The following is a 21670-nucleotide window of genomic DNA, read 5'->3' on the forward strand; positions in this document are numbered from 1 at the left end:
TGTGAAGGTTTCAGGGAGGAGTTGCAGGTGTGGCCCAGGAGAACCTGACATCTAGGGCAGGGGTTCGACTTCAGCCAGACATTGAAATCATTTGAGGAGCATTAAAATATGCCTGAGCCCCTCGCCCAGGGAAGCTGACGAGATTGGTCTGGGATGCCACCTGAGTATCAGAATTTTTAAAGGCTCCCCTGGTGATTCTAAGGTACAGCTAAGTTTGAGAACTGCTTATCTAGAAGGTATTGTGTCAAGAAGGAGAGTGGGGGCTGTACGCACAAAGAATTGGAATTGGGGTGACTGCTCCCCGGCTGTGTGACCTTGGTCAAGTTACTGAACCTCTCTGAGAGCCTGTGTCATCATCTGCAAATGAGGGTAATGATATCTACTGCATAGGGGTGGGTAGATTAAATATGAGTAAAAGAGCCTGCCTAGACTAGGAAGTTGCCGTCAACAACTGCTCAATAACAATAATAGTAGCAAACATGTATTGGGTTTTTATCACATGCCGTGCTCTGTGCTCAGCTCTTAAACATAGCAATTACTTTTCAGGAGAGGTAGGAGATATTGGAAACAGCCAAGTCAGTGCCATTTGGGAAGAAAAGCAAAATCAACATTGCCCGGTGTATCCTAAAGAGTGCAAAGAATAATATTAATTACAATACTAACAGCAGTGATTTGCCTCCCACTTGCACAGTGCTTCACGCTGCAGGGAGGATTTCCATGCTCACGCACTTCAATTTTCTCAGCTTTAATTTTCTGTGGGGTCGGCTGAGTCATCTCCGTTGTTTAAACGAGGAGACCAGGCACAGAGAGGGAGAGGGGCTGGCTCAAGCTCACACAGCGGCCAAGTGGCCAAGGATGGAATGTGCGCCCCGAGGGAGAAGAGGGGCAGCCGAGCCCACGCAGAGGCTGCGCTCACTCGGACGCTTACGCCCGCGCCATCCCCAGACCTCCGCTGAGGATGCGGGCTTGGGCCCAGTGGTGCCAGGGCCTGGTCCCCGCGCTCTCCAGGGATGTTCTGGCCTCGGGAGGGCTCAGGAGGCGGCGGGAGGCTGGGGCTCGGAGGCGCGGCTCTGAGCTGGGGGGCGGGGGCTAGACGAGAGAGAGGCCAACCACCCCGCCTACCCCAGGATCCCCTCCCTCCCCAAACAGGCAGCGCCCTTTCTCCCAAGCTGCAGCTGAGCCAGGGCTGGGCGCGGGGGAGGCTGGGGGCATCCCGGAGGGGATCCCGCCCCCGCCCCCCACCTCCAGCGACCCGGGGCCCCCACACCCACGTGAACGCAGGGCTGGCGCCGATCCCACTCGCTGCACAGCGCGTCGCGGCTCAGCGCGGGTACCTCGGCCTTTTGGTCCTGGAGCCGGCGCTGCGCGGTCTCTGGCGGTTCCCCCCTGCCCTGGCCGGGCGCTTCTCTGGGCTCCGGCTTCTGCCTCCCGGCGCAGCGCGTAGGCGGACACGCGGGCAGGCCGCCCCCGCAGCTCCTGGCCCTGGTGAGTGGGAACACCACGGCTCCTCGAGGGCGGGGGCTCTGAGGTTCGGGGCAGGCGGGATCCGAGGCCGGCTTGGCCTACCCTGGGGTCGGGCGGGTGGGGCGCCCCCTGCGCCCACGTTCCCATCTCTCGGCTGCTCTTTGTCTCAGCTGCTCCCTGACTCTTAGAGTCGTAGCCTCCGCTCATCTCCCCGTAGCCCTGATCAGTTTCCTATCGCCTTAGTTACCCCAGATTCTCCCTGCTCGTCTCCCTTCTCATCCTGTCCCTCTATCCCTGGCCTCTACTGGTGGTCAGGTTTCCATCTCCGCCTGATGCCTGGTCCCTTTCCAGGGCTTGGTTCCCTTCCCTATCTGGGGCTAATTCCTCCAACTCCGGAGGGACCTGGTTGTGACAGACTTTGGCCATCGCTGCGGGGGGCGGGGGGCTGGGTCCGAAGTTGTGTGTGGGGTGGTGATGGTGTGTGTGTTTGTGTGTGTGTGAGAGACTGAATTTATGAGTAGGGTTGCCTTCCCAAAGAGGTGGGTGGGCCTGAATGTTTAAATGTAGGAAGGAATTTGGGTGTCTGAAGTTTTGTGTCCCAAGTTGTGCGTGTGTGTAGGAATGGCATTTCTGCAAATGCCATATGGAGTTTCATTTACAAGGGGTGTTGTGCAAGGACGTGAAGGTGTGTATGTATGGGGTTGTGTGTCTGAGGAGGGGTGTGGGGTTTTGTGTCTGACGGCATTCATGAATGTGTCAGGTGTGTGTGTGTTTGTGTGTGTAGGAATTGTATGACTGATGCTGCATGAATGGAGTTGCATTTCTTTTTTTTTTAAAATTGAAGTATAGTTGATGTACAATATTATATAAGTTACAGGTGTGCAACATAGTGATTCACAGTTTTTAAGGGTTGTACTCCATTTATGGTTATTATAAAATATTGGCTGTATCCCCTGTGTTGTACAATATATTCTTATAGCTTATATATTATAGCAATATAGCTTATTTTATACATAACAGTTTGTACCTCTTAACCCCCTACCCCTAAGTTGCCCCTCCCCCCTTCCCTCTCCCCACTGGCAGCCACTAGTTTGTCCTCTATACCTGTGAGTTTGTTTCTTTTTTGTTATATTCACTAGTTTGTTGTATTTTCTAGATCCTACGTATAAGTGATATCATACATTGTTTGTCTTTCTCTGTCTGACTTATTTCACTTAGCATAATACTTGGAGTTGCCTTTCTGAAAGTGTGTGGGTTGTATGTTGAACAGTTCTGTGTGTGTGAAACTGTGTGTCTGTGCAGTTGTGTATATGTCCGTTGTACACAACAGGTGTGTGAGGTTGTGTGTTCAAGTGTGTGTATGTGGTGTGTGATGTATGTGGTTTCCTCCTTGTCTTTCCCTCCCTTCACTCACTCCTCAGGCTAGCAGAGTATTGAGATAAAACGTATGGAAAGCATCCTTGTTTGCCCACTGTAGGTTGCTTCTGCTTTAGAATGTAGGAGTTCCTTCCTTTTTGCCCCTGGCTCTGAGAGATGCCCCTCTCGTCACATCTAAGAGTCTGGAGGTTGTGAGAACCGGGTGGGGGACCCGTCCTTGAATCCCTGAAGGTCCTGGAACACTAGAAGGGCCGTTTCCTGAGTAGGAAGTCTAAGAAACAGGGCCAAGAGAAGGCCTAGGACCAGGAGAGACTAGAAAAGAGAGAACCCAGGGTGAGGGGAGAAGGCCCCCTGGGGTCCAAGAGAGACTGAGAAGGGGCCAAGTGGAGGCCAAGGTCCTGGGAAAACAAGTTCAAGTTAAGCATTGCTTAGCAAGTAATGCAGTCAGGACTGAGCAATGTTGATGGGAAGACCCTCTCCCTTGTCAGCATTTTTCTCAGTCCTCAGTCATGTGTCTGTTGGATTTCTGCTTTTTCTTAACCTTGGTTGTCATCTACTTCATGCTCACTAGGTGCTGTTCTAAGTGTCGCGTGAATTGGGCCATCAAAGCCACACAGAAAGTGACCAGTTCCTGAAAGGTGGAGTGGGATTTGAAACAAAGAGCTCATGTACGCTCTTCCTCTAGGCCAGGGATCTCCAAAATTTTTCAGTAAAGGGCCAGAGAGATTGTATGGAGACCCATAAAATCTCTGTTCCGACAGCTCAGCTCAGCACTTGTAGCACAAAAGTAGCTGTAGACGGTACATAAAGAATGAGTATGGCTATGTGCCTATAAAACTTTACTTACAAAAACAAGCAGCGGGCCAGAATTGGTCCTTGGACTATGGCTTGTACATCTCTGCTCTGTACCATGTTTTGTAAGGGAGAGATAGGAAATAGACAAAACTAGCTCTGGAGTTTTTTGTGACTAGTTTGGATCTCAGCTGGATACACAGACGAAGAATATTGAAATCAGACCCCTATCTTACACCACTCACAAAAATTAACTTGAAGTGGATACAAGTCATAAACGTAAGGCCTGACATTGTAAAACTGCTAGAGGAAAATGTAAGGTAGAAGCTGCTCAACTTTGGTCATAGCACTGATTTTTCTTTTTCTTTTTTTTGATATGACACCAAAAGCACAAACAACAGAAGCAAAAATCAAGTGTGACTACATCAAACTTAAAAACTTCTGCACAGCAAAAGAAACAACAAAATGAAAAGGCAACCTACAGAATGGGAGAACAATTTTGCAGACCATATATTGGATAAGGGGTTAATATCCAAAATATATAAAGATCTCATACAACTCAATAACAAAAATCATCAACAATCTGATTGAAAAATGGGCAGAGGAACTAAATAGTCATTTTTCCAAAGAAGTTGTCCACGTGGCCAAGAGCTGCAGAGGATTGTTCAGTGGGAGCTGTGGCCTTAGGTAGAGGAATACAGTCAATGCCAAACAGGGGCCTGGCAGGGGGAGCTGAGAGAATGCTCCACCTACATCTCCTCCCACCTTCCATTCTCCTGCTGTTTTCCACTGGCCAGACTGAAAGCGCAAGGGAGCCCGGGCAATGCCAACTGTAGTGGTCAGCCTTTTGCCTGGGGATGAATCTATAGGGATAACAGAATTGCCAGTATGCCTACAAGAGGGGTGCTGCCACTTTTTGCTGTGAGATCAGTATAGGTAAGCCTGCTTATCTTTCTGCAATAGGAGGTGCCCAGGGCCCACGAGACTTTTAGGGACACCCATGCAAACGTTTTCGCTTCTTTTGAAATCAGAATAAAGAATTTAACTTTCAAGTCAAAGAAAACGTTTTAATATGTAATATTACTGTTCTCATCTAAAAAATGGGGGTGAAATTTACACAACAGAAAACCAACCATTTTCAAGTGGCATTCAGTGGCATTCAGTTCATTTGCAACATTGTACAACAATCCCCTTGATCTAGTTCCAAAATAATACATTCCTTTTTATACCAATTTGGCATACCACATTATACCAAATATAATTTTAATATATATCTTAATGGAGGAAAGGGCCATGAAGGCAAATTTTCCTCAGACTCATGAAGGCAAATGTTCCTCACAATTTCCAAGCTGCCCTATACATGGAAGGTGTTTAGTTGGTAAAAGGATAGGCAAGTTTTATTTCTTATATGCATTTTATTTAACGTGTATTAAGATATAATAAGCATTTCAAGTAATGATCTAAAGTTCCCAGTTTGGATTACAATTATTTAGGTAAATAAGATGACACGGATATGGCTGAATGTAAAGAGTCTGAAGTTTGGGAAACAGGGCCTGGCACCCCAGAGTGACTCTGAACATCACATTTTTCTTCAAAAATGGATCCTGAGGGGCTTCCCTGGTGGCGCAGTGGTTGAGAGTCCGCCTGCCAATGCAGAGGACATGGGTTCGTGTCCTGGTCCGGGAAGATCCCACATGCCGCGGAGCGGCTGGGCCCGTGAGCCATGGCCGCTGAGCCTGCGCGTCCGGAGCCTGTGCTCGGCAACGGGAGAGGCCACAGCAGTGAGAGGCCCGCGTGCCGCAAAAAAAAAAAAAAAAAAAAAAAGGATCCTGAGGAGGTGCTGGGATCAAGAATGATCCCCATTTCCATCCCATGGGACTCTCCCTCTCCCTGTTGCTCACTTGGGCATTCACACAGAGCAGCTGCATTTATTGGGCACGCACTGTTTGCCGGACACCTGCTGATTCTGTCGTTGTGGAAAGCCCATTTGGTGGCATCTCCAGGCTAGACGCCAAGCTGTATTAACTTGGGGGGCTAACCACAGAGGGCCTTGTTTAAGGCTCTGAGTGAAGCTGATGCTCAGCGAAGGTTTGTTAGTCTGGTTTGTGAGCTGCGTCAGCTCTCAATTACTTGTGATGATCTCGTGAGATAAGGAGGGGTCTGGAGTTAGAGAATGGCAAAAACGTCCATTATATTGTGACCTACTCCTCTGTCTCTTCCCAGCCATGCCTGGGAGTGATTCTGGAGACCCTGATCTTTTTCTGCCAGGACATGACCCTTGAACTCCTGGCAGTGTTCTCAGGTGGCCCAGCGCAGGCACATCCCGACAGACCGACGCCGCCCCTCCCCTGCTCTTTGGACTCTCTCTGAGTTCATCACCAGCTTCTTCCACCTTTCCCCTCTTCCCACATCCACCTTCTGTCCGGCCCCTCACCAGGCCCGGGCCCCTTTGTACCCCGCAGGTAGACGATGAGCAGCCATGGCAACAGCTTGTTTCTGCGGGAGAGTGGCCAGCGGCTGGGCCGGGTGGGCTTGCTGCAGCGGCTGCTGGACAGCCTGCAGCAGAGAGCGCTGAGAACGCGCTTGCGCCTGCAGACCATGACGCGCGAGCACGTGCTGCGCTTCCTGCGCCGGAATGCCTTCATCTTGCTGACCGTCAGCGCCGTGGTCATTGGTGAGTCGTCTGGGAGGGGCGGGCTCTGCCCCTGGAGGGCGAGGACTTGAGGGAAGTTCCCCGCACAGCATATTTCTTCCCTCCACTTACTTCTTCTCACCTGCACAGGTGCACACGTCCACCATTCCCCCTCCCCAGGACGCGCTCACACAAATAGGTATACACTCTTGCAAACACATCTGTGGGTACACACAACGTCTCATCTATAGGCATGTGTATATACGGGCATAAGTGTACACCATACAAACGCACACTTTCTGCCTACGAACACACGCAAACATGAACACGTTTTTATGCATGCACAAAACATACAGGTGCAAAAAAGTAAACACACACTTGCACACATATACTAGAACTTATAAACACGTTCACATACACATGCATTCCTCTGCACACACAATGGCACACTTAAGAGCTTGAATACATGTGTACCCCCATGCTTGAAAACAGTAACATACACACACAAGTCACACCTGTATACACACATAGGAAAAACATGTGCATCTCATATACATGGACCCTCATATACAGTCACAGATACATGTGCACAAGTGAGTGCACTATCACATATGTGTGCATATGTATACATGAATGTGCACAGGCATTTACACACATATCAACATAGTAACACATAAATTCATACATTCCACAATGTACACACAAACACGCACACTCATAGAATGTTTCTCTCTTTCTTTCACCTCTACCCACACACACGCCCTTCTTGGGATGGATGGATGGCCCCTGCTTGGGATTCAGTGACCAAATTCAACCCTACAGACCCCTCATTTTGGCCCTAGGGGTCAGCCTGGCCTTTGCCCTGCGCCCGTACCAGCTCAGCTATCGCCAGGTCAAGTACTTCTCTTTCCCTGGAGAGCTTCTCATGAGGATGCTGCAGATGCTGGTGCTGCCACTCATTGTCTCCAGTCTGGTCACAGGTGAGAGAGCCCAGGCCAGTGTTGGCCTCCAAGACCCATCCCAGAGTCCAAGCTCAAACCTGGAGCCACGGCTGTTCCAAGCATGGGACCACCTCCCCAACTCAGGAACTCAAACATGGAGCATGCACGTAGCTCTGAGTCTTTGGCCAAAGCCCTGATCCCAATCAGACCTGGGTTCCAGAACCCAGATGACCTGCAATACTTATCTCAGTAGCTTTCCTGTACTTTTCCTTGGAGGTAAAATACCAGCCTGAGAGGGGCTTAGTATCATCCAGAGATGAAAGAAAGGCTGTTGTGGGGCAACCAGGGAAGGTAGCTGGGATGTGGCATGGAAGGTAATGGGGTGGGACGTGGATGAAGGTGTTTGAGATACAGGTGACAGGATGGTGGGTGGAGGGGGGGTGGAAGTATGGATGGCCTATGCAGGGGTTGGCAAACTTTTTCTGTAAAGGGACAGGTAGAAAACATTTTCAGCTTCAAGGACCATGTGGTCTCTGTTGCAACCCTTCAATTCTGTTGTAGTGCAAAAGCAGCGAGCAGATTAGTTTGTAAACAAATGGGCATGGCAGTGTTCCAATAAAACTTTATTTACAAAAACAGGCAGCGGGCCAGATTTGGCCCATGGGTGGTTGATTGCCCATCTCCAGATTTGGGGATGAGTACGAAGATAAAGGGAAGGGAGAATGATTTCTTGGGTTGGGTTTCCTTAGAAGCAGAGACTGAGAAGGGGCTATTTGCACAAGTGATTTATTGAGGGGTAGCTCTCAAGAGAAACCTATGAGGAAGTGAGGTGAGCAGGATGGGATGGGGAAAGAAGCTAAGTAGAAATGTGGGTTCAGAAGAAGGTTGGCCTCTCAGCCTGATCCCACGGGGAGGTCTGGAGAATGTGCAACACTACAGAATTATTCTCCACAACTCTGCCACCGTCTAAATCAAAGGAGCTGGCCTTTTGAATCCCTGTACCAATCAGTCATTGGCTGTAGGTCTCCCATGGAGACTTTGTGGGTGAGTAAGCTCCTGTTCTGCTGAGGGCAGCCCTCAAGAGAAGGGGGCAGCACGAGTTGTTAGCAGCCAACAGGCTCAGCCGTGGAAGGATGGGTGTATCAGCATGATAAAGGGTGTCTTGATAGGGGACCAAAAGTATCTACCACAGATAGTGTATAGTGAGCTGGGTTGGAGGGAGGTGTGATTTTGGGGTGGATAGGAGGATGAAGAGAGCAATGCAGATGAGCTTATGGTGCAAAATAGGGGTGAATAGAGGACGGAATGGGGGTTGAAAATGCTGGCTTGGAATAGAGGGAAGGTTAGTGAAGTGGTGCTTGGGATAAAGGATGGAGTGGAAGGTGTATTTGGAACATAGAATGGGGGTTGGAGGATGGCGATGTGGGGTTGGGCAAAGGAGGAGGGATACTTGGTGGAATGGTTGTAGCAGTGTGGGGAGTGTGGAGCAAATGGATGGGAGAGTGGGTGGTGGGGTGTGGATGGGGCTGCTCGGGCTGCACCACCTGTCCTCCAGGTATGGCGTCCTTGGATAACAAGGCAACAGGGCGGATGGGGATGCGGGCAGCTGTATACTACATGGTGACCACTGTCATCGCGGTCTTCATCGGCATCCTCATGGTCACCATCATCCATCCTGGGAAGGGCTCCAAGGAGGGGCTGCACCGAGAGGGCCGGATCGAGACCGTTCCCACGGCTGATGCCTTCATGGACCTGGTCAGGTGACGTCCTTTCTAATTTTGATGGGAATTCCAGCCCTACATGTAACAACCTATACTCAAGGGGAGACAAAGGGGACGGGCTAATCCAGCCTGGAAATGCAACACCCAAGTTGGGCCTAGTTTTTTTGGTACCTATTTTCTGTCCTGGAGCCTTGCATAAATCCTCTGAGAGCAGCTTATTCCTAGGGTATGATCTTTTGACCCGTAGGCTAGGGAGGCTATAGTTGCAGCATCTTGAGATGGGCTCAGGACAAATGGTATTTGTCTGGTGTTCCCAAGATCCATTGGAAGGTGAATGATTCTCTTAAAGTAGCAAGATTTTGCCTGTCAGAATCAAGGCTGGTCATAGTTCTACCCTAGTCACTGACTTGGGGGGAGCTTTCCGTGTTTTTTTTTTTGGAGACATCACTGTGTGTGAATTGAAGTCCCTGAGGTGGCATAGGGTCGTACCAAAGGGCTCAGACAGGCCTGAATTTGAGGTCCATCTGTACCCCTTAGGAGCTGTGTGGCTTTGGGTAACTTACATAAGTTCTTTGTGCTTTGGTTTCTTTGTATGTAAAACGGGGACATCAATAACACTCACTTTTAGGATTATTGTGGTGTTTAAATCAGATCCCATAGGTAAGGCACTTCGATCGGTTTTCAGATGTTGGCTTCTATTATTATCGTTGCCATTGCAATTATTATTACTGTTATCAGTCTAGATTCTCTTCTAAGGTCTAACCACGTTCATTCATCTGATGTTTTTCTGCAGAAATATGTTTCCGCCCAACCTTGTGGAGGCCTGCTTCAAACAGGTCAGGGGGAAGTACATAGTCTGATCAAGGAGGTTTGGAGGGGTGGGGGAGCTCGCTGCTGAGTGAATGGTCCAGGAGTGAGGGATGGGAAGAAGGACCTGACAGAGCATTGCCCAGGGGCTTTTGGAAGAGTCTGAAAGAATGTGCTTTCTATCGGTGTGGTGATCAAGGCAAGGTTAGAGAGAAGGACTTAGGTCAAAGGCTGCCTGGGGATGGTAATGGAGGAGGAACCAAGGCTTCTGATCATAGACAGTTGAGGAGACAGACCCCAAAACCTGTCTGAGCATTGCCCAGGGAGCTTGTGAAAAATGCAGAATCTATACTCATTCTTCCATTCATTGGTTGTTCACTCCCTCATTAACCTGTTTATGCACTCAATTTACTATGCATTGGTCTATGGCCCAATATCTCCTTATTTCAGTTTAAGACGCAGTACAGCACGAGGTTGGTAACCAGGACCATTGTGAGGACAGATAATGGATCTGAGCTGGGCACCTCCATGCCTCCTTTATCCTCAATGGAGAACGGAAGCAGCCTCTTGGAAAATGTCACACGGGCCATAGGCACCTTGCAGGAGGTGCTGAGCTTTGAGGAGACTGTGCCTGTGCCTGGCTCAGCCAATGGCATCAACGCCCTGGGCCTTGTGGTCTTCTCAGTGGCCTTTGGGCTGGTCATCGGTGGCATGAAACACAAGGGCCGAGTCCTGCGGGATTTCTTCGACAGCCTCAATGAGGCTATTATGAGGCTGGTGGGCATCATTATCTGGTGAGTGCTGGGCTGTGACAAGGGCGGGGTGGTGGTGGTGGCACACAGAAGGGTGTTGTCAGGGCTGGGAAGTCAGGCTGTGGGGCAGCTCCTGAAGCGGTTGTTGGGACCACTTGGCCAAAGTCATTTATATATGCATTGGTTAATTCACACCCTCACTCATTCACTTACTCATTCATTCATACCTTTGTGCAATGATTTATTCACTCATGCACTCCCTTGTTCCTCTATTTATTCACTCATTTATTCATTTGTACTCAAGCGTCTGTGCATTGTTCATTCACTCCATCATTTATCTATCTTCTCATTCTTCTATGGATTGGCCAAATTATCCATTCATTTATTTATTTATCTGCATTCTTCCATGAATTGGTTCATTCATTTTCCCATTCATTTATTCATTTTTCTTTGCATTGGTTAAGTCACTCATTCATTCACTCATAAATTCATTCACAAACTCATCCACGCATTAGTTAATTCTTTGATTGATTGATTGATTGATTTACTCACCAAGTCATCTATTCATTTGGACTCATTCTTTGACTCGTTCATCTCTACATTTGTTATTCTCTCATTCACTCAATCAAATATTCCTTGCATTCATTCATCCATTTGCTTAATCCACTCATTCATTCACTCACCCATCATGTCTCATTTTCTCATTTTCTCACTCATTTATCCACTCACTGATTATTCCTTAATTGACACATTCATTCATTCATTCTTTAAATCCCTTCATTCTTTCAGCAGACATTTTCCCAGGCTGACTTTATTTTGAACTCTAGAATACAGAGATACATTGAATTCAGTCCTTGTCCTCAAAGAGCTTTCAAAGTCTTGGAGGAGACAGGCACATATTAGATAAATATAATACAAGATGGAAGGTTCTAGAGTCAAGAGACATTACAAAAGTATAGATAAGTAAGCAGCCAATGAGGGATATGAAGTGAACTCTGTCTGGGAAGGTGAGGAGGAAGTCATGGAGACGTCCACCTTTTAGTTGGGTCTTGAAAGGTGAGTGGGAATCCAACAGGACAGGAAGAAAGGAGAGGCACTTCAAGCAGAGGGAATAGAACATGCAAAGCTCGAAAGAACCTGAGTTGTTTGGAGAATGGTAAGGAGTTCAAGAAGGTGGGAGCCTACCTAGGGAGTGCTGGTGGAAGATGTTAACGAGGCTGTCTTCCCAAATTGGGGAAGACTTTGTACATCATCCCAAATAATTTGAAAGTTGGGTGGGGGGCTAGAGGCTAAGTTGAGAGCTTGGAAAAGCAGCTGAGGGGATTGGGAGGGAAAGCTTATCAAGGACGAGCAAGAAGATTGAAAAGGAATATTGAAAGCTCAACTGAATTGGGCACCATGAGTCTATAGTGATGTCCTTGGCACGTCTGGGAAAATATCCATATTGCCAGGTAGCCGAGTATAGGAGGAAAGAAGTCATGTACAGTTGATCCAGAGTTGAGGAATTTTGCAGAGTGTGAGAAAGTAAGGATGGAGGTGAGGGATTTGAGAAAGGAGTTAAGAGGTTATTCACAGAGGTAGGTCTGGAGTTGGAGACAAGTCAGCAACCACCCACCAGGGCTAACCTCGAGCCCAGCTTGGGGAATACGATGTGGCTGGAGGAGTCCCCTGTCTCCTCATTCCCACAACCTCAGCTTGCGTCTCATCATTTCTGACCTAAGCTATTGCACCGCCTCCCCAAGCGGTCCTCACCTCCTCCAGTACATCCCCCATGACAATGACCAAGTGTAGACTTCAATTTCTAAAGAGACAGAAATAACAAAGGAAGTCTGGTGATGGGTGAATTATGGCATCACTGGCAGAAACTCACAAAACTAAGCAATGGGCTGTTTTGAGTGGAAAACAGGTGAGCCCCCTATGAACTTGCTTCATCTGTCTTCTCTACTCTTCTTTTCACTCACTGCTCCAGCTATACTGGTCTTCTTTCTGCTCCTCCAGTACTTCTAGTCTTTGAACTGTGCCTGCAATGCTTTCCCCTCAAATATGCATGTTTCCTTTTCATCATTCAGGTATCAGCATAAATGTCACCTCTTCAGAGAAGCCCTCCCTGACCACTCATTCTTACAGCCCCACTCACTGATTCTCTTTTGTAGTTATCACCACCTGAAGTTTTTTTTTTTTTTTTTTTTTTTTGCGGTACGCGGGCCTCTCACTGTTTTGGCCTCTCCTGTTGCGGAGCACAGGCTCCAGACGCGCAGGCTCAGCGGCCATGGCTCACGGGCCCAGCCGCTATGCGGCATGTGGGATCTTCCCAGACCAGGGCACAAACCCGTGTCCCCTGCCTTGGCAGGCGGACTCTCAACCACTGCGCCACCAGAGAAGCCCTACCTGAAGTTTTTAATGACATATTTCTCTGTGTATTGCATAGTTCCCCCATTAGGATGTAAGCACCATGAGGGCAGGGACCATGTGACTGGAACATAGTAGGTGCTCAATGGATATTTGTTGAGTGAACGAACAGGTAATTTAATAAGACAGGCCGTTTATAATTAATTTTTTATTGGAGTGTAGTTGATTTACAATGTTGTGTTAGCTTCTGCTCTACAGCAAAGTGAGTCAGTTATATATACATACATATATCCACTCCTTTTCAGATTTTATTCCATATAAGTCATTATAGAAGATTGAATAGAGTTCCCTGTGCTATACAGTAGGTTCTTCTTAGTTATCTATTTTATATATAGTAGTGTGTATATGTTAATCTCAATCTCCCAGTTTATCCCTCCCCCACCTTTCCCCCTTGGTATCCATAAGTTTGTTTTCTACAGCTGTGACTCAATTTCTGTTTTGTAAATAGGTTCATCTGTACAACTGTTTTTTACATTCCACAGATAAGCAATATTGTATAATATTTAAGACAGGTTGTTTAAGAGGTCTGTGGGAAATCCAGGTGAAATAACTTAGGGCTGGTGAATGAGTGAGAATATGTACTTACAGGAAAGAGAATAGGGGCATACAGGTTACGAATGTAGAGCAAAGAGTTGGGGGAAGTGAATAAGGGAAGTTAGAAGGCCAGAGATAGGGAGTGTCTGGGCAATGTCTAGGGAAAAAGCCCTGAGGACTGTGATTATCTGGGGGGACTTGAATTGGGGGGTGGGTGAAGGAGAGACCTTAGAAGAATGTATATGTTGGAGCTGTAGGAACTCTTCTGCTCTCTTTGGGCGAGCTGTGGGTAATCAGGAAGAAAAGGTGGGATTTATGTGTGGGACCCAGCCCCATTTGTTATTGTGTGGGGAAGGTTGGAGTGGAGTAGGGTGCTGTATGGTGTGTGTTGCCTGGCTCCAGGGTCTATGTTGGCAAAGCCTGGGAGATGCTAGCTCCAGGCTTGTAGGGGAGGTCATGAGGGAGGCCTGACAGGTGTCTGGCTTGGCCCAGGTATGCACCTGTGGGCATCCTGTTCCTGATTGCTGGCAAGATCCTAGAGATGGAAGACATGGCCGTCCTTGGGGGTCAGCTGGGCATGTACACCCTGACCGTCATCGTGGGTTTGTTCCTTCATGCCGGTGGCATCCTGCCTCTCATCTACTTCCTCATCACCCATCGGAATCCTTTCCCCTTCATTGGGGGAATACTGCAGGCCCTCATCACTGCCATGGGCACGTCTTCCAGGTATGGCCTTGCTCCTCACCACTGGTACCCTTCCTAGGTTCACTCTTTGCCTTTCACAGGCTCTCTTAGGAGTCCTGCCCTCTCTGCCACTACAGAACCTCATCTGGGTTGTATAGTAATGTCAGGTGCTCTTGAAGGTCTCCAGGTGGCTCAACACCTGGGCACTGATCTTTGTCCTGGGCTGGCTCTCCTAACCCCTTTCCCTCCTTTTCTGTTTCTCTATTTATTTCTTTATTTTTAAAATATTTATTTATTTGGCTGCACTGGATCTTAGTTGCAGCATGTAGGATCTTCGTTGCTGCATGTGGGATCGTCATTGTAGCATGCGGGATCTTTTTAGTTGCGGCATGTGGGATTCAATTCCCTGGCTAGGGATCGAACCCAGGCCCCCTGCATCGGGAGCATGGAATCCTAGCCACTGGACCACCAGGGCTATGTGTTTCTCTATTTAATATGGAGGGAGAACCAGCTGCAAAGGGTCCAACATGCCTCATGATCTCAGTCATCTTCTACCTCATAGGGTCTCATCCCCCCTTGAGATGGCCTCTGGGAGCTCCCTTGGCTTCCTTCTTTTTTATGGTTTCAGGGTTTTCATAAAGAGCTCCCCTCTCCACCATCAATCAAATTCAAAACAATCTGAGATGTATCACTAGAGCCAACCAGATGGAAGAAAAGTATCATTTTTATTGCTTGTAACACCTATTGGAGAATGTGCCTTTTGATCTGTGGCCAAGGAGGTTTGGTGATATAGTACCCCAGAATTAAACTCACCGGGTTGCCACAGGCATGGACACCCAAAGATCCCCTTTGTGGGTCCAGGATACAGATGCATGATACAGAGCTGACCAGGCAGAGCACATGTTTTATGGACCAGCTGATCCCAAATGGGGAGAGAGAGACCTAGAAGGTTAGTGTAGCTGAGGTCACTCCGTGAATAAACATGGGATGTGGGGAATAGGAGTCTTCTGTAATACCCCTCTCTTAGCCCTGAGGTGTGGGAGCTCAGAAGGCCCTTTGCCTCCTTTCTGGGAGTGGATAATTAGAGTGAATTGGTGACATGAACTAGTGTCTAGTAAGTAGCCCTCAGCTATTGGCTTTAGGTGGGTCAAGAGACCTTCAGCCTGGGGGACCTCATTGCTGTGTGCTCTCTGTGTCATGAGGAGTTCCCCTCCCCCACGCACAGTCATCAGCCTCTGAAATGTTAGACACCTGCCATCTTCCCCTTGCTCTAGCTCCCACTTTGCCTTCCAGTGTTCTCAGGGGGAGCCCTCCCTTGGCCCATTGCCACCACTTATTCTCAGCCGTTGGGGTTCTCTCTCCCAGCTCTGCGACACTGCCCATCACCTTCCGCTGTCTGGAGGAGGGCCTGGGTGTGGACCGCCGCATCACCAGGTTTGTGCTGCCTGTGGGGGCCACCGTCAACATGGATGGCACTGCCCTCTATGAGGCCCTGGCCGCCATCTTCATCGCTCAAGTCAACAACTACGAACTCAACCTGGGTCAGATCACAACTATCAGGTGAGTTGGCCTTGGGTGGGACCTGCCAACAGCTGAGACCTAAGAAGTCATTAGCTTGGCTGGGGGTGTTGGAGGGGAGGGGAGTCACAGCAAGAAGTAAAGGGAGCCTTTGGGTGTTAGAAGGGGGATGTGTTAAGGGACGCAGGAAAAAATAAGACATGGTTCCTGAACTCAGGGAGGATCCAGTCTAATGAAGGAAAAAGACACCCTGATGAGGATGATGATGATGATGATGACGGTGTTGGTGATGGTGATGTAGATTACGGAGGTGATAGTGGTGATGATAGTGATGGGGGTGATAAGGGTGGTGATGGTGATAGTGGAGACGACGATGATGGCCAACATTTATAAAACACTTGCTATGTGTCATACACAGCGTTAAATATTTTACAGGCGTGGGCTCTTTGAATGACATCTCATGATGTCCTATGCATAGTTCCATTACTGCCCTTGCCAAATTAAAAGAAAAAGATTATCTGCTTATTATGGGTAACGTAAGAGTTTTGGGAATCCAGAGAAGGGTTATCTAGCTCAGCTGATGCTGTATAGCTTTCTTTTTCGTTCCATTTTCTTAGCCTCTCCCTAAATAATTTCAACATCCAAACAGGTGACTCTTCCATCATCTTCTTTTCAAAGTTCGCTGACCTTTGGAATTCCAGCCACTTACCCATGGGGCCATGTCCTGGACTTTGCCTCTGCTTAGCCTGCTCTGACATCTCGAGTATGTGCATCATGGCCACAGTCTCCAATCTCTCCACCCTCTTACTTTACTTCCCCTACATATTTTCTTTAATTCCATGAACATTTTTGCTTCTTCAACTCCTCTCATTCCCTCCGTTATGGTTTCACTTTCCCTTTATGTGTTTTAGTTCAGTGCCTCTCAAACTTTTCTGTGCATACTAATCACTTGGGAGTCTTGTTCAAAAGCAGATTCTGATTCAGTGGGTCCGGGTTGGGGCTTGAGGTTCTGCATTTCTAACAAGTTCAGAGGTGATGCTGATGCTGCTGGTCTAGGGACCACACTTGAGCTTCCAGACCAGAGAGTATGGCTCTTCATTCTTTCATTTTCTTGAGAGCGTCTTTGACATCCTTATCCCTTAGTCTTTCCAAATCCTCAACATTGGGGATTCAATCAACCACTTTATCCGTTCCTATGTCAAGGTGTCTGAACCCAGCTAGAGAAAAATCTACCCACTGCGGTGATTACTGCAGTGACCACTACAAGACGACGCATTACCTTATCAGCTAAGTGTATTTCCACTCAGAAATCCCTTTATATCAGTGATTCAAAGTCTTGGCTACACGTTAGCATTGCCCAAGACCGCCTACTCCCTGAGGCTCTGACTTTGCTATGGTGGGGGTAGGGTATAGGCATTGGTATGTTTGTGAAAACTGCCCAGGTGATACTGCTGTGCATCCAGGGTAGATAACTACCCAGGTACATGGTGGCACCATTATCCATCCCTCACTCCAAACCTTCACTCTATTTATCTTCCAGCTCCATTCTCCAATTTTCTTCTGCGTAAAAGATCATATTGCCTTATACCTCAGGGGTGTCACTGAGGTTACTGGATGTGAATGGACCCAACTTTCTGCCCCCACAACTCGGATTTATTGTGGTATGCATCCATCCATGCTTTCTCTCCCCTGATCTCAGTTTAAACATGGATCTGTCGCTCTATTCAAAACTCATTCCTCTACAGTTCCCCAAATCTCATCCCTCCTATCTTCTCGCTCTGTCAGCGATTCCATTGCTTACTTGCATTTTCAACTCCACTGCCTCTACTTGACCTTTCTCTATAGCATATGAAGGCATTCTGATGTCTCTTAGACCTAGACCTTAGACCTAGAATGCTAATGACCTCAGGGAAACTGGACTCCAGTGCCCATGCTCTTTATTGGAGCATCCTACCCTCCCTAACAGCTCTCTGCCCCTCTTGGCTACATAGGGATTGTGAATCAAGGCAGGTACCACAATGTCATGCAGTACAGTACAAAGCTGGCTTGGATGGAAACACTGGTAACTGGGGTCAGCAGCAGGATGGAGTGCTCTCTCTTTTTATAGGGGTTCTGAGAGACCACTTTGCAGACAAGGAAAACAGGCTGAACTTGGGTCCCAATGGCTTAGGGACATTCAGGGATACAGCTTAAATCTGGGCGCTATGGCTCATAGCATCTTGAGGTCCTGTGAGATGTTGAGCCCATGTGAAGTCCCTTCTACTATGGGTAGAGGAAGTCCCAGCTACCTTGTTACCACACAACCCAGAGATCTTTGAGTCTTATACCTCTGAGGCCTCTGAGTCTTTCTTCAAACAATCTTCCTTGCCTTTACAACAGAAGGCTGTGGTATGAGAATCCTTTTCTAGGGGAAACCAAGGATGCAGTGAAGATGACATGAAGATAATTTCAAAGGAACACGTTTTGGTTTGTTTGTTTGTCTAGCTTAGGTTCCCAAACATTGCAGTGAGCACTTTTCACGGGAACTTTCACATTCTGGGGAGTAGAGAAGTCATCAAAAAGGGTAAGGACTTTTGAGGGGTGTTCTTAAATGGATCAGGGAACTGAGCATCACTTCTAGCTTCTAATCTATGCAAAGAGCTTGGTGGCAATGGCCAGCTTGAGACCCATCAGGTAATTGCTTCAGAATTTAGTGGAAGATTGTGATTGGATGGTTAGGGATTCCTAGTTTGGACTGAATCTAAACAAAGTTTGAGTTGGATTATTGGATCCAGGTGGAATTAGCTGGATCTTACCATTCCATTGAGAGCATGATGCCTGCCTCCCAAGGGCATGCACAGATCACTGTTTATGCCAGGGCCAGCACTCAGAAGAGATATTCTCTCTCACTTAGGATAATAGTAATAATGACCCTTCTTGGGGCCCTATTCCCAAAGCACTGTTCTATTTTACTGATCATAATAACCCCTCAAGGTAGGTATATGTCTGCCATTCTATAGATGAGGGAATATAGGCTCTGAGTTTATGTCCAAGGGTGTACAGCTGACAAATAAAATCTGCTGGACCCCGAAGTCCATTCCCTGTTTGTGAGCCCAAATGTTTTTTCAGTCACTGTTCTGTAAGAGATATCGTCTGTGTTAAGCATCTTGAGTAGCTCTATGTTCACGACTATAGAATTTGGGAAAGGACTTCAGAAGCCACCAGGCCGGGGGTGGGGGGCGTCAACCTCAGGGCCCTAACACCTGTCCCGGCAAGCCCAGTGGTTTTATAATTCTTCTTAGCACACCATGCTAGACATCCGAATTGATGCAGGAGCTAAAATCTAGCCTACTTGCGATCCAGTCTGACCCTCTACTTGATGGTGGATCACCGTCTCTTCATTTTCTATGTGTTTTACCTTTTAGTTTTCCAAAACCTTATATGGGTAAATGTCTAATTTTTAAAATTCACGCAGCACCATAGACAATTTCTTCTTTTGACTCTAAATTTGGCCCGCCTTCCGGAGTTCTGTTCCTGGCAGCTGGACCTGTCTATACTGACCTACCTACTTCTAGCATATGTGCACATGGGGAACTCAAGCTCCTGCTTTACGGCTGCTGCCCAGGTTGATTCTTCTGCCCTGTTCCAGTCCCCAGAAGCAACTGGTTAAATCCTTACTCTTGCATCTGCAATATGAATTGTTTAAAACCTCTGTCATTGGGTGGACGTCTAACCAGATCCCAACAAAGGACGAGGGAACATAACTGCATTGGCATTCAATGAAAGTTGCTTTGGATTTGCTCTTTATTTTTGGGAATTTGATTTAAGATGCCCTGGGAAACTGACCCCTTCCCTTCTTTCGTGTCTCTTCTGACACTGCCTCATCTCTCCCTTCCCTCCTCCTGCCTCGCTGTGTTCGCTCTCCACGTGCAGTATCACGGCTACAGCAGCCAGCATTGGGGCTGCTGGCATCCCCCAGGCAGGTCTGGTCACCATGGTCATTGTGCTCACCTCGGTCGGCCTGCCCACTGAAGATATCACGCTCATCATAGCTGTGGACTGGTTCCTGTAAGTGCTCTTCAGACTCTGGTACTATCTGTCCTCGAACCCACCACTCTCCCTGCAGCACTCCCAACACATGGGCTCTTATTCCAGCAAGGACAGAGTTCTAGAATTTTAGAATGAAAAGGTGGCCTGGGGGAATATCCCAAGCCATGTGGATCCCAAATTCTATAGAGTTAACCTTGGGAAGTAAGGCAGGGAGGAGGTAAGCAATGGGGTCTTTACCCATTATCCAGAAAAGCCCTGCTGTACCTGCTTTATGTAGAAGTCACCAAAAAGGTGATCCCTGGGGGCAGAGCTGACTTGCAAATTTAAAAACAAATTCCTCAACTTTAATTTTTTAATTAATTATTTATTTGTTTTTGGCCACGCTGTGTGGCTCAAGGGATCATAGTTCCCTGACCAGGGATTGAACCTGCACCTTTGGCAGTAAAAGCGCCGAGTCCTAACCACTGGACCGCCAGGGAATTCCCTCAACTTTTAAAACTAGGAGGTTTACATATAAAAATCTGGACTTTTGTCCCCACTTGGGAGCTGTCCCCTGGATCTGAGTCTCATTTAGTTGGTCTTCAGTCTGGCCTTGTTTACTCACAATGGTTACCTTCCTCATCCTGTATGCTGTTCAGCTCGTAACCCCTAATTTTCTATATCAGACGTTTACGTTTTATTAAAAAAAAGACTTGCCTTGCTAATAACAAATGTGAGCGTATCAGAGCTCGGTCCACCCTGTGTTAGACTGGAATGTGAACCCCAACTTTTAGGCACAAGGAGCTCCTGGCTGCTGCACCCTCTTCTCTGTGGAGCTCTTCAAACCTTGATTAATGGTGGCTTGTCTCTCCCTCCCCCCCGCCCCGCCCCCTCCAGTGATCGACTTCGCACCGTGACCAATGTGCTGGGGGACTCTATTGGAGCAGCAGTCATTGAGCATTTGTCTCAGCGGGAGCTGGAGCTGCAGGAAGCTGAACTCACCCTCCCCAGCCTGGGGAAGCCCTACAAGTCTCTCATGGCACAAGAGAAGGGGGCGTCCAGGGGACGGGGAGGCAACGAGAGTGCCATGTGAGAGCCCCCAGCTCTGCCGCCTAGAGGAGGGAAGGGGGCTGGGGAGGGGGTTCCTGGGGAAGACCGCTGCATGAGTGACTGTGCACTGAACACACATGTTCTTTCCAGCGCGTCTGGGGGAAACTGAGATAAAAGAGCAGGGATGAAAGATGTCTAAGGGCTCTGTTTCTCTCTGGGCATATGCTGAGAATTTGTGGGAGGGTGATGGGCAAGGCAGGGGAGGAGATGTTTTCCCTGGGATTGGGGCTAAGGGGAGCTTCAGGTTCCACAAGGTGAGCGATCAGCTCATGTTCCTCGTTTTCTCAAGGACTGGTGGAACTCGAGAAGGTAAAGGAAAACTACTATTTCTCCTAATAAAACAATATCCATGGCCTCTGTGTCGGGAGTCCCTATGACCACCTTCGGGTTTGATGATTTGCCGGAAGGACTCACAGAACTCGAAAAAGCTCTGATGCTCACATTTATGGTTTATTGCAGTGAAAGGACAGAGGTTAAAATCAGCAAAGGCAAAAGGTGCAGGGGGCAGGGGCCAGGAGAGACCAGGTGCGAGCTTCCAGTTGTTGTGTCCCAGTGGAATTGCATGGACAGCACTTATTTCTCCCAGCAATTATGTGTGACAACACATATGAAATACTGCCAACCATGGAAGCCCACCTGAGCCTTGGTGTCCAGAGATTTTATCAGGGTCTGTCATGTAGGCATGGAGTTCCTGCTGACCTTCACAACTCACTCTTTTTTTTTTTTTTTTTTTTTTGCGGTACACAGGCCTCTTACTGTTGTGGCCTCTCCTGTTGTGGAGCACAGGCTCCAGACGCACAGGCTCAGCGGCCATGGCTCACGGGCCCAGCCACTCCGTGGCATGTGGGATCTTCCCAGACCAGGGCACGAACCCGTGTCCCCTGCATCGGCAGGCAGACTCTCAACCACTGCGCCACCAGG

At 48.1% G+C, this 21670-nt stretch overlaps 1 protein-coding gene across 1 annotated transcript; it reads left to right on the forward strand.

Moving 5' to 3' along the window:
- Window positions 1-1198: 1198 nt before the first annotated feature.
- SLC1A6 (solute carrier family 1 member 6) lies at window positions 1199-21093 on the forward strand. The gene is made up of 10 exons (XM_060006723.1): window positions 1199-1485; window positions 6096-6307; window positions 7108-7245; window positions 8762-8966; window positions 9721-9763; window positions 10185-10528; window positions 13922-14155; window positions 15479-15673; window positions 19544-19678; window positions 20537-21093. Exons 2-10 carry the CDS (start codon window positions 6103-6105, stop codon window positions 20730-20732), a joined length of 1695 nt encoding a protein of 564 aa, XP_059862706.1. The 5' UTR covers window positions 1199-1485; window positions 6096-6102; the 3' UTR covers window positions 20733-21093.
- The last annotated feature ends 577 nt before the right edge of the window (window positions 21094-21670 follow it).

This window comes from Delphinus delphis, chromosome 3 (assembly GCF_949987515.2).
Source record: "Delphinus delphis chromosome 3, mDelDel1.2, whole genome shotgun sequence".
Lineage (NCBI taxonomy): Eukaryota > Metazoa > Chordata > Mammalia > Artiodactyla > Delphinidae > Delphinus > Delphinus delphis.

Coding starts and splice junctions, on each gene's coding strand:
- SLC1A6 (XM_060006723.1), top strand. CDS start 6,103: ATGAGCAGCCATGGCAACAGCTTGTTTCTGCGGGAGAGTGGCCAGCGG. Junction 8,967..9,720: donor GCCTTCATGGACCTGGTCAG/GTGACGTCCTTT, acceptor GTTTTTCTGCAG/AAATATGTTTCCGCCCAACC. Junction 15,674..19,543: donor GGTCAGATCACAACTATCAG/GTGAGTTGGCCT, acceptor CTCCACGTGCAG/TATCACGGCTACAGCAGCCA.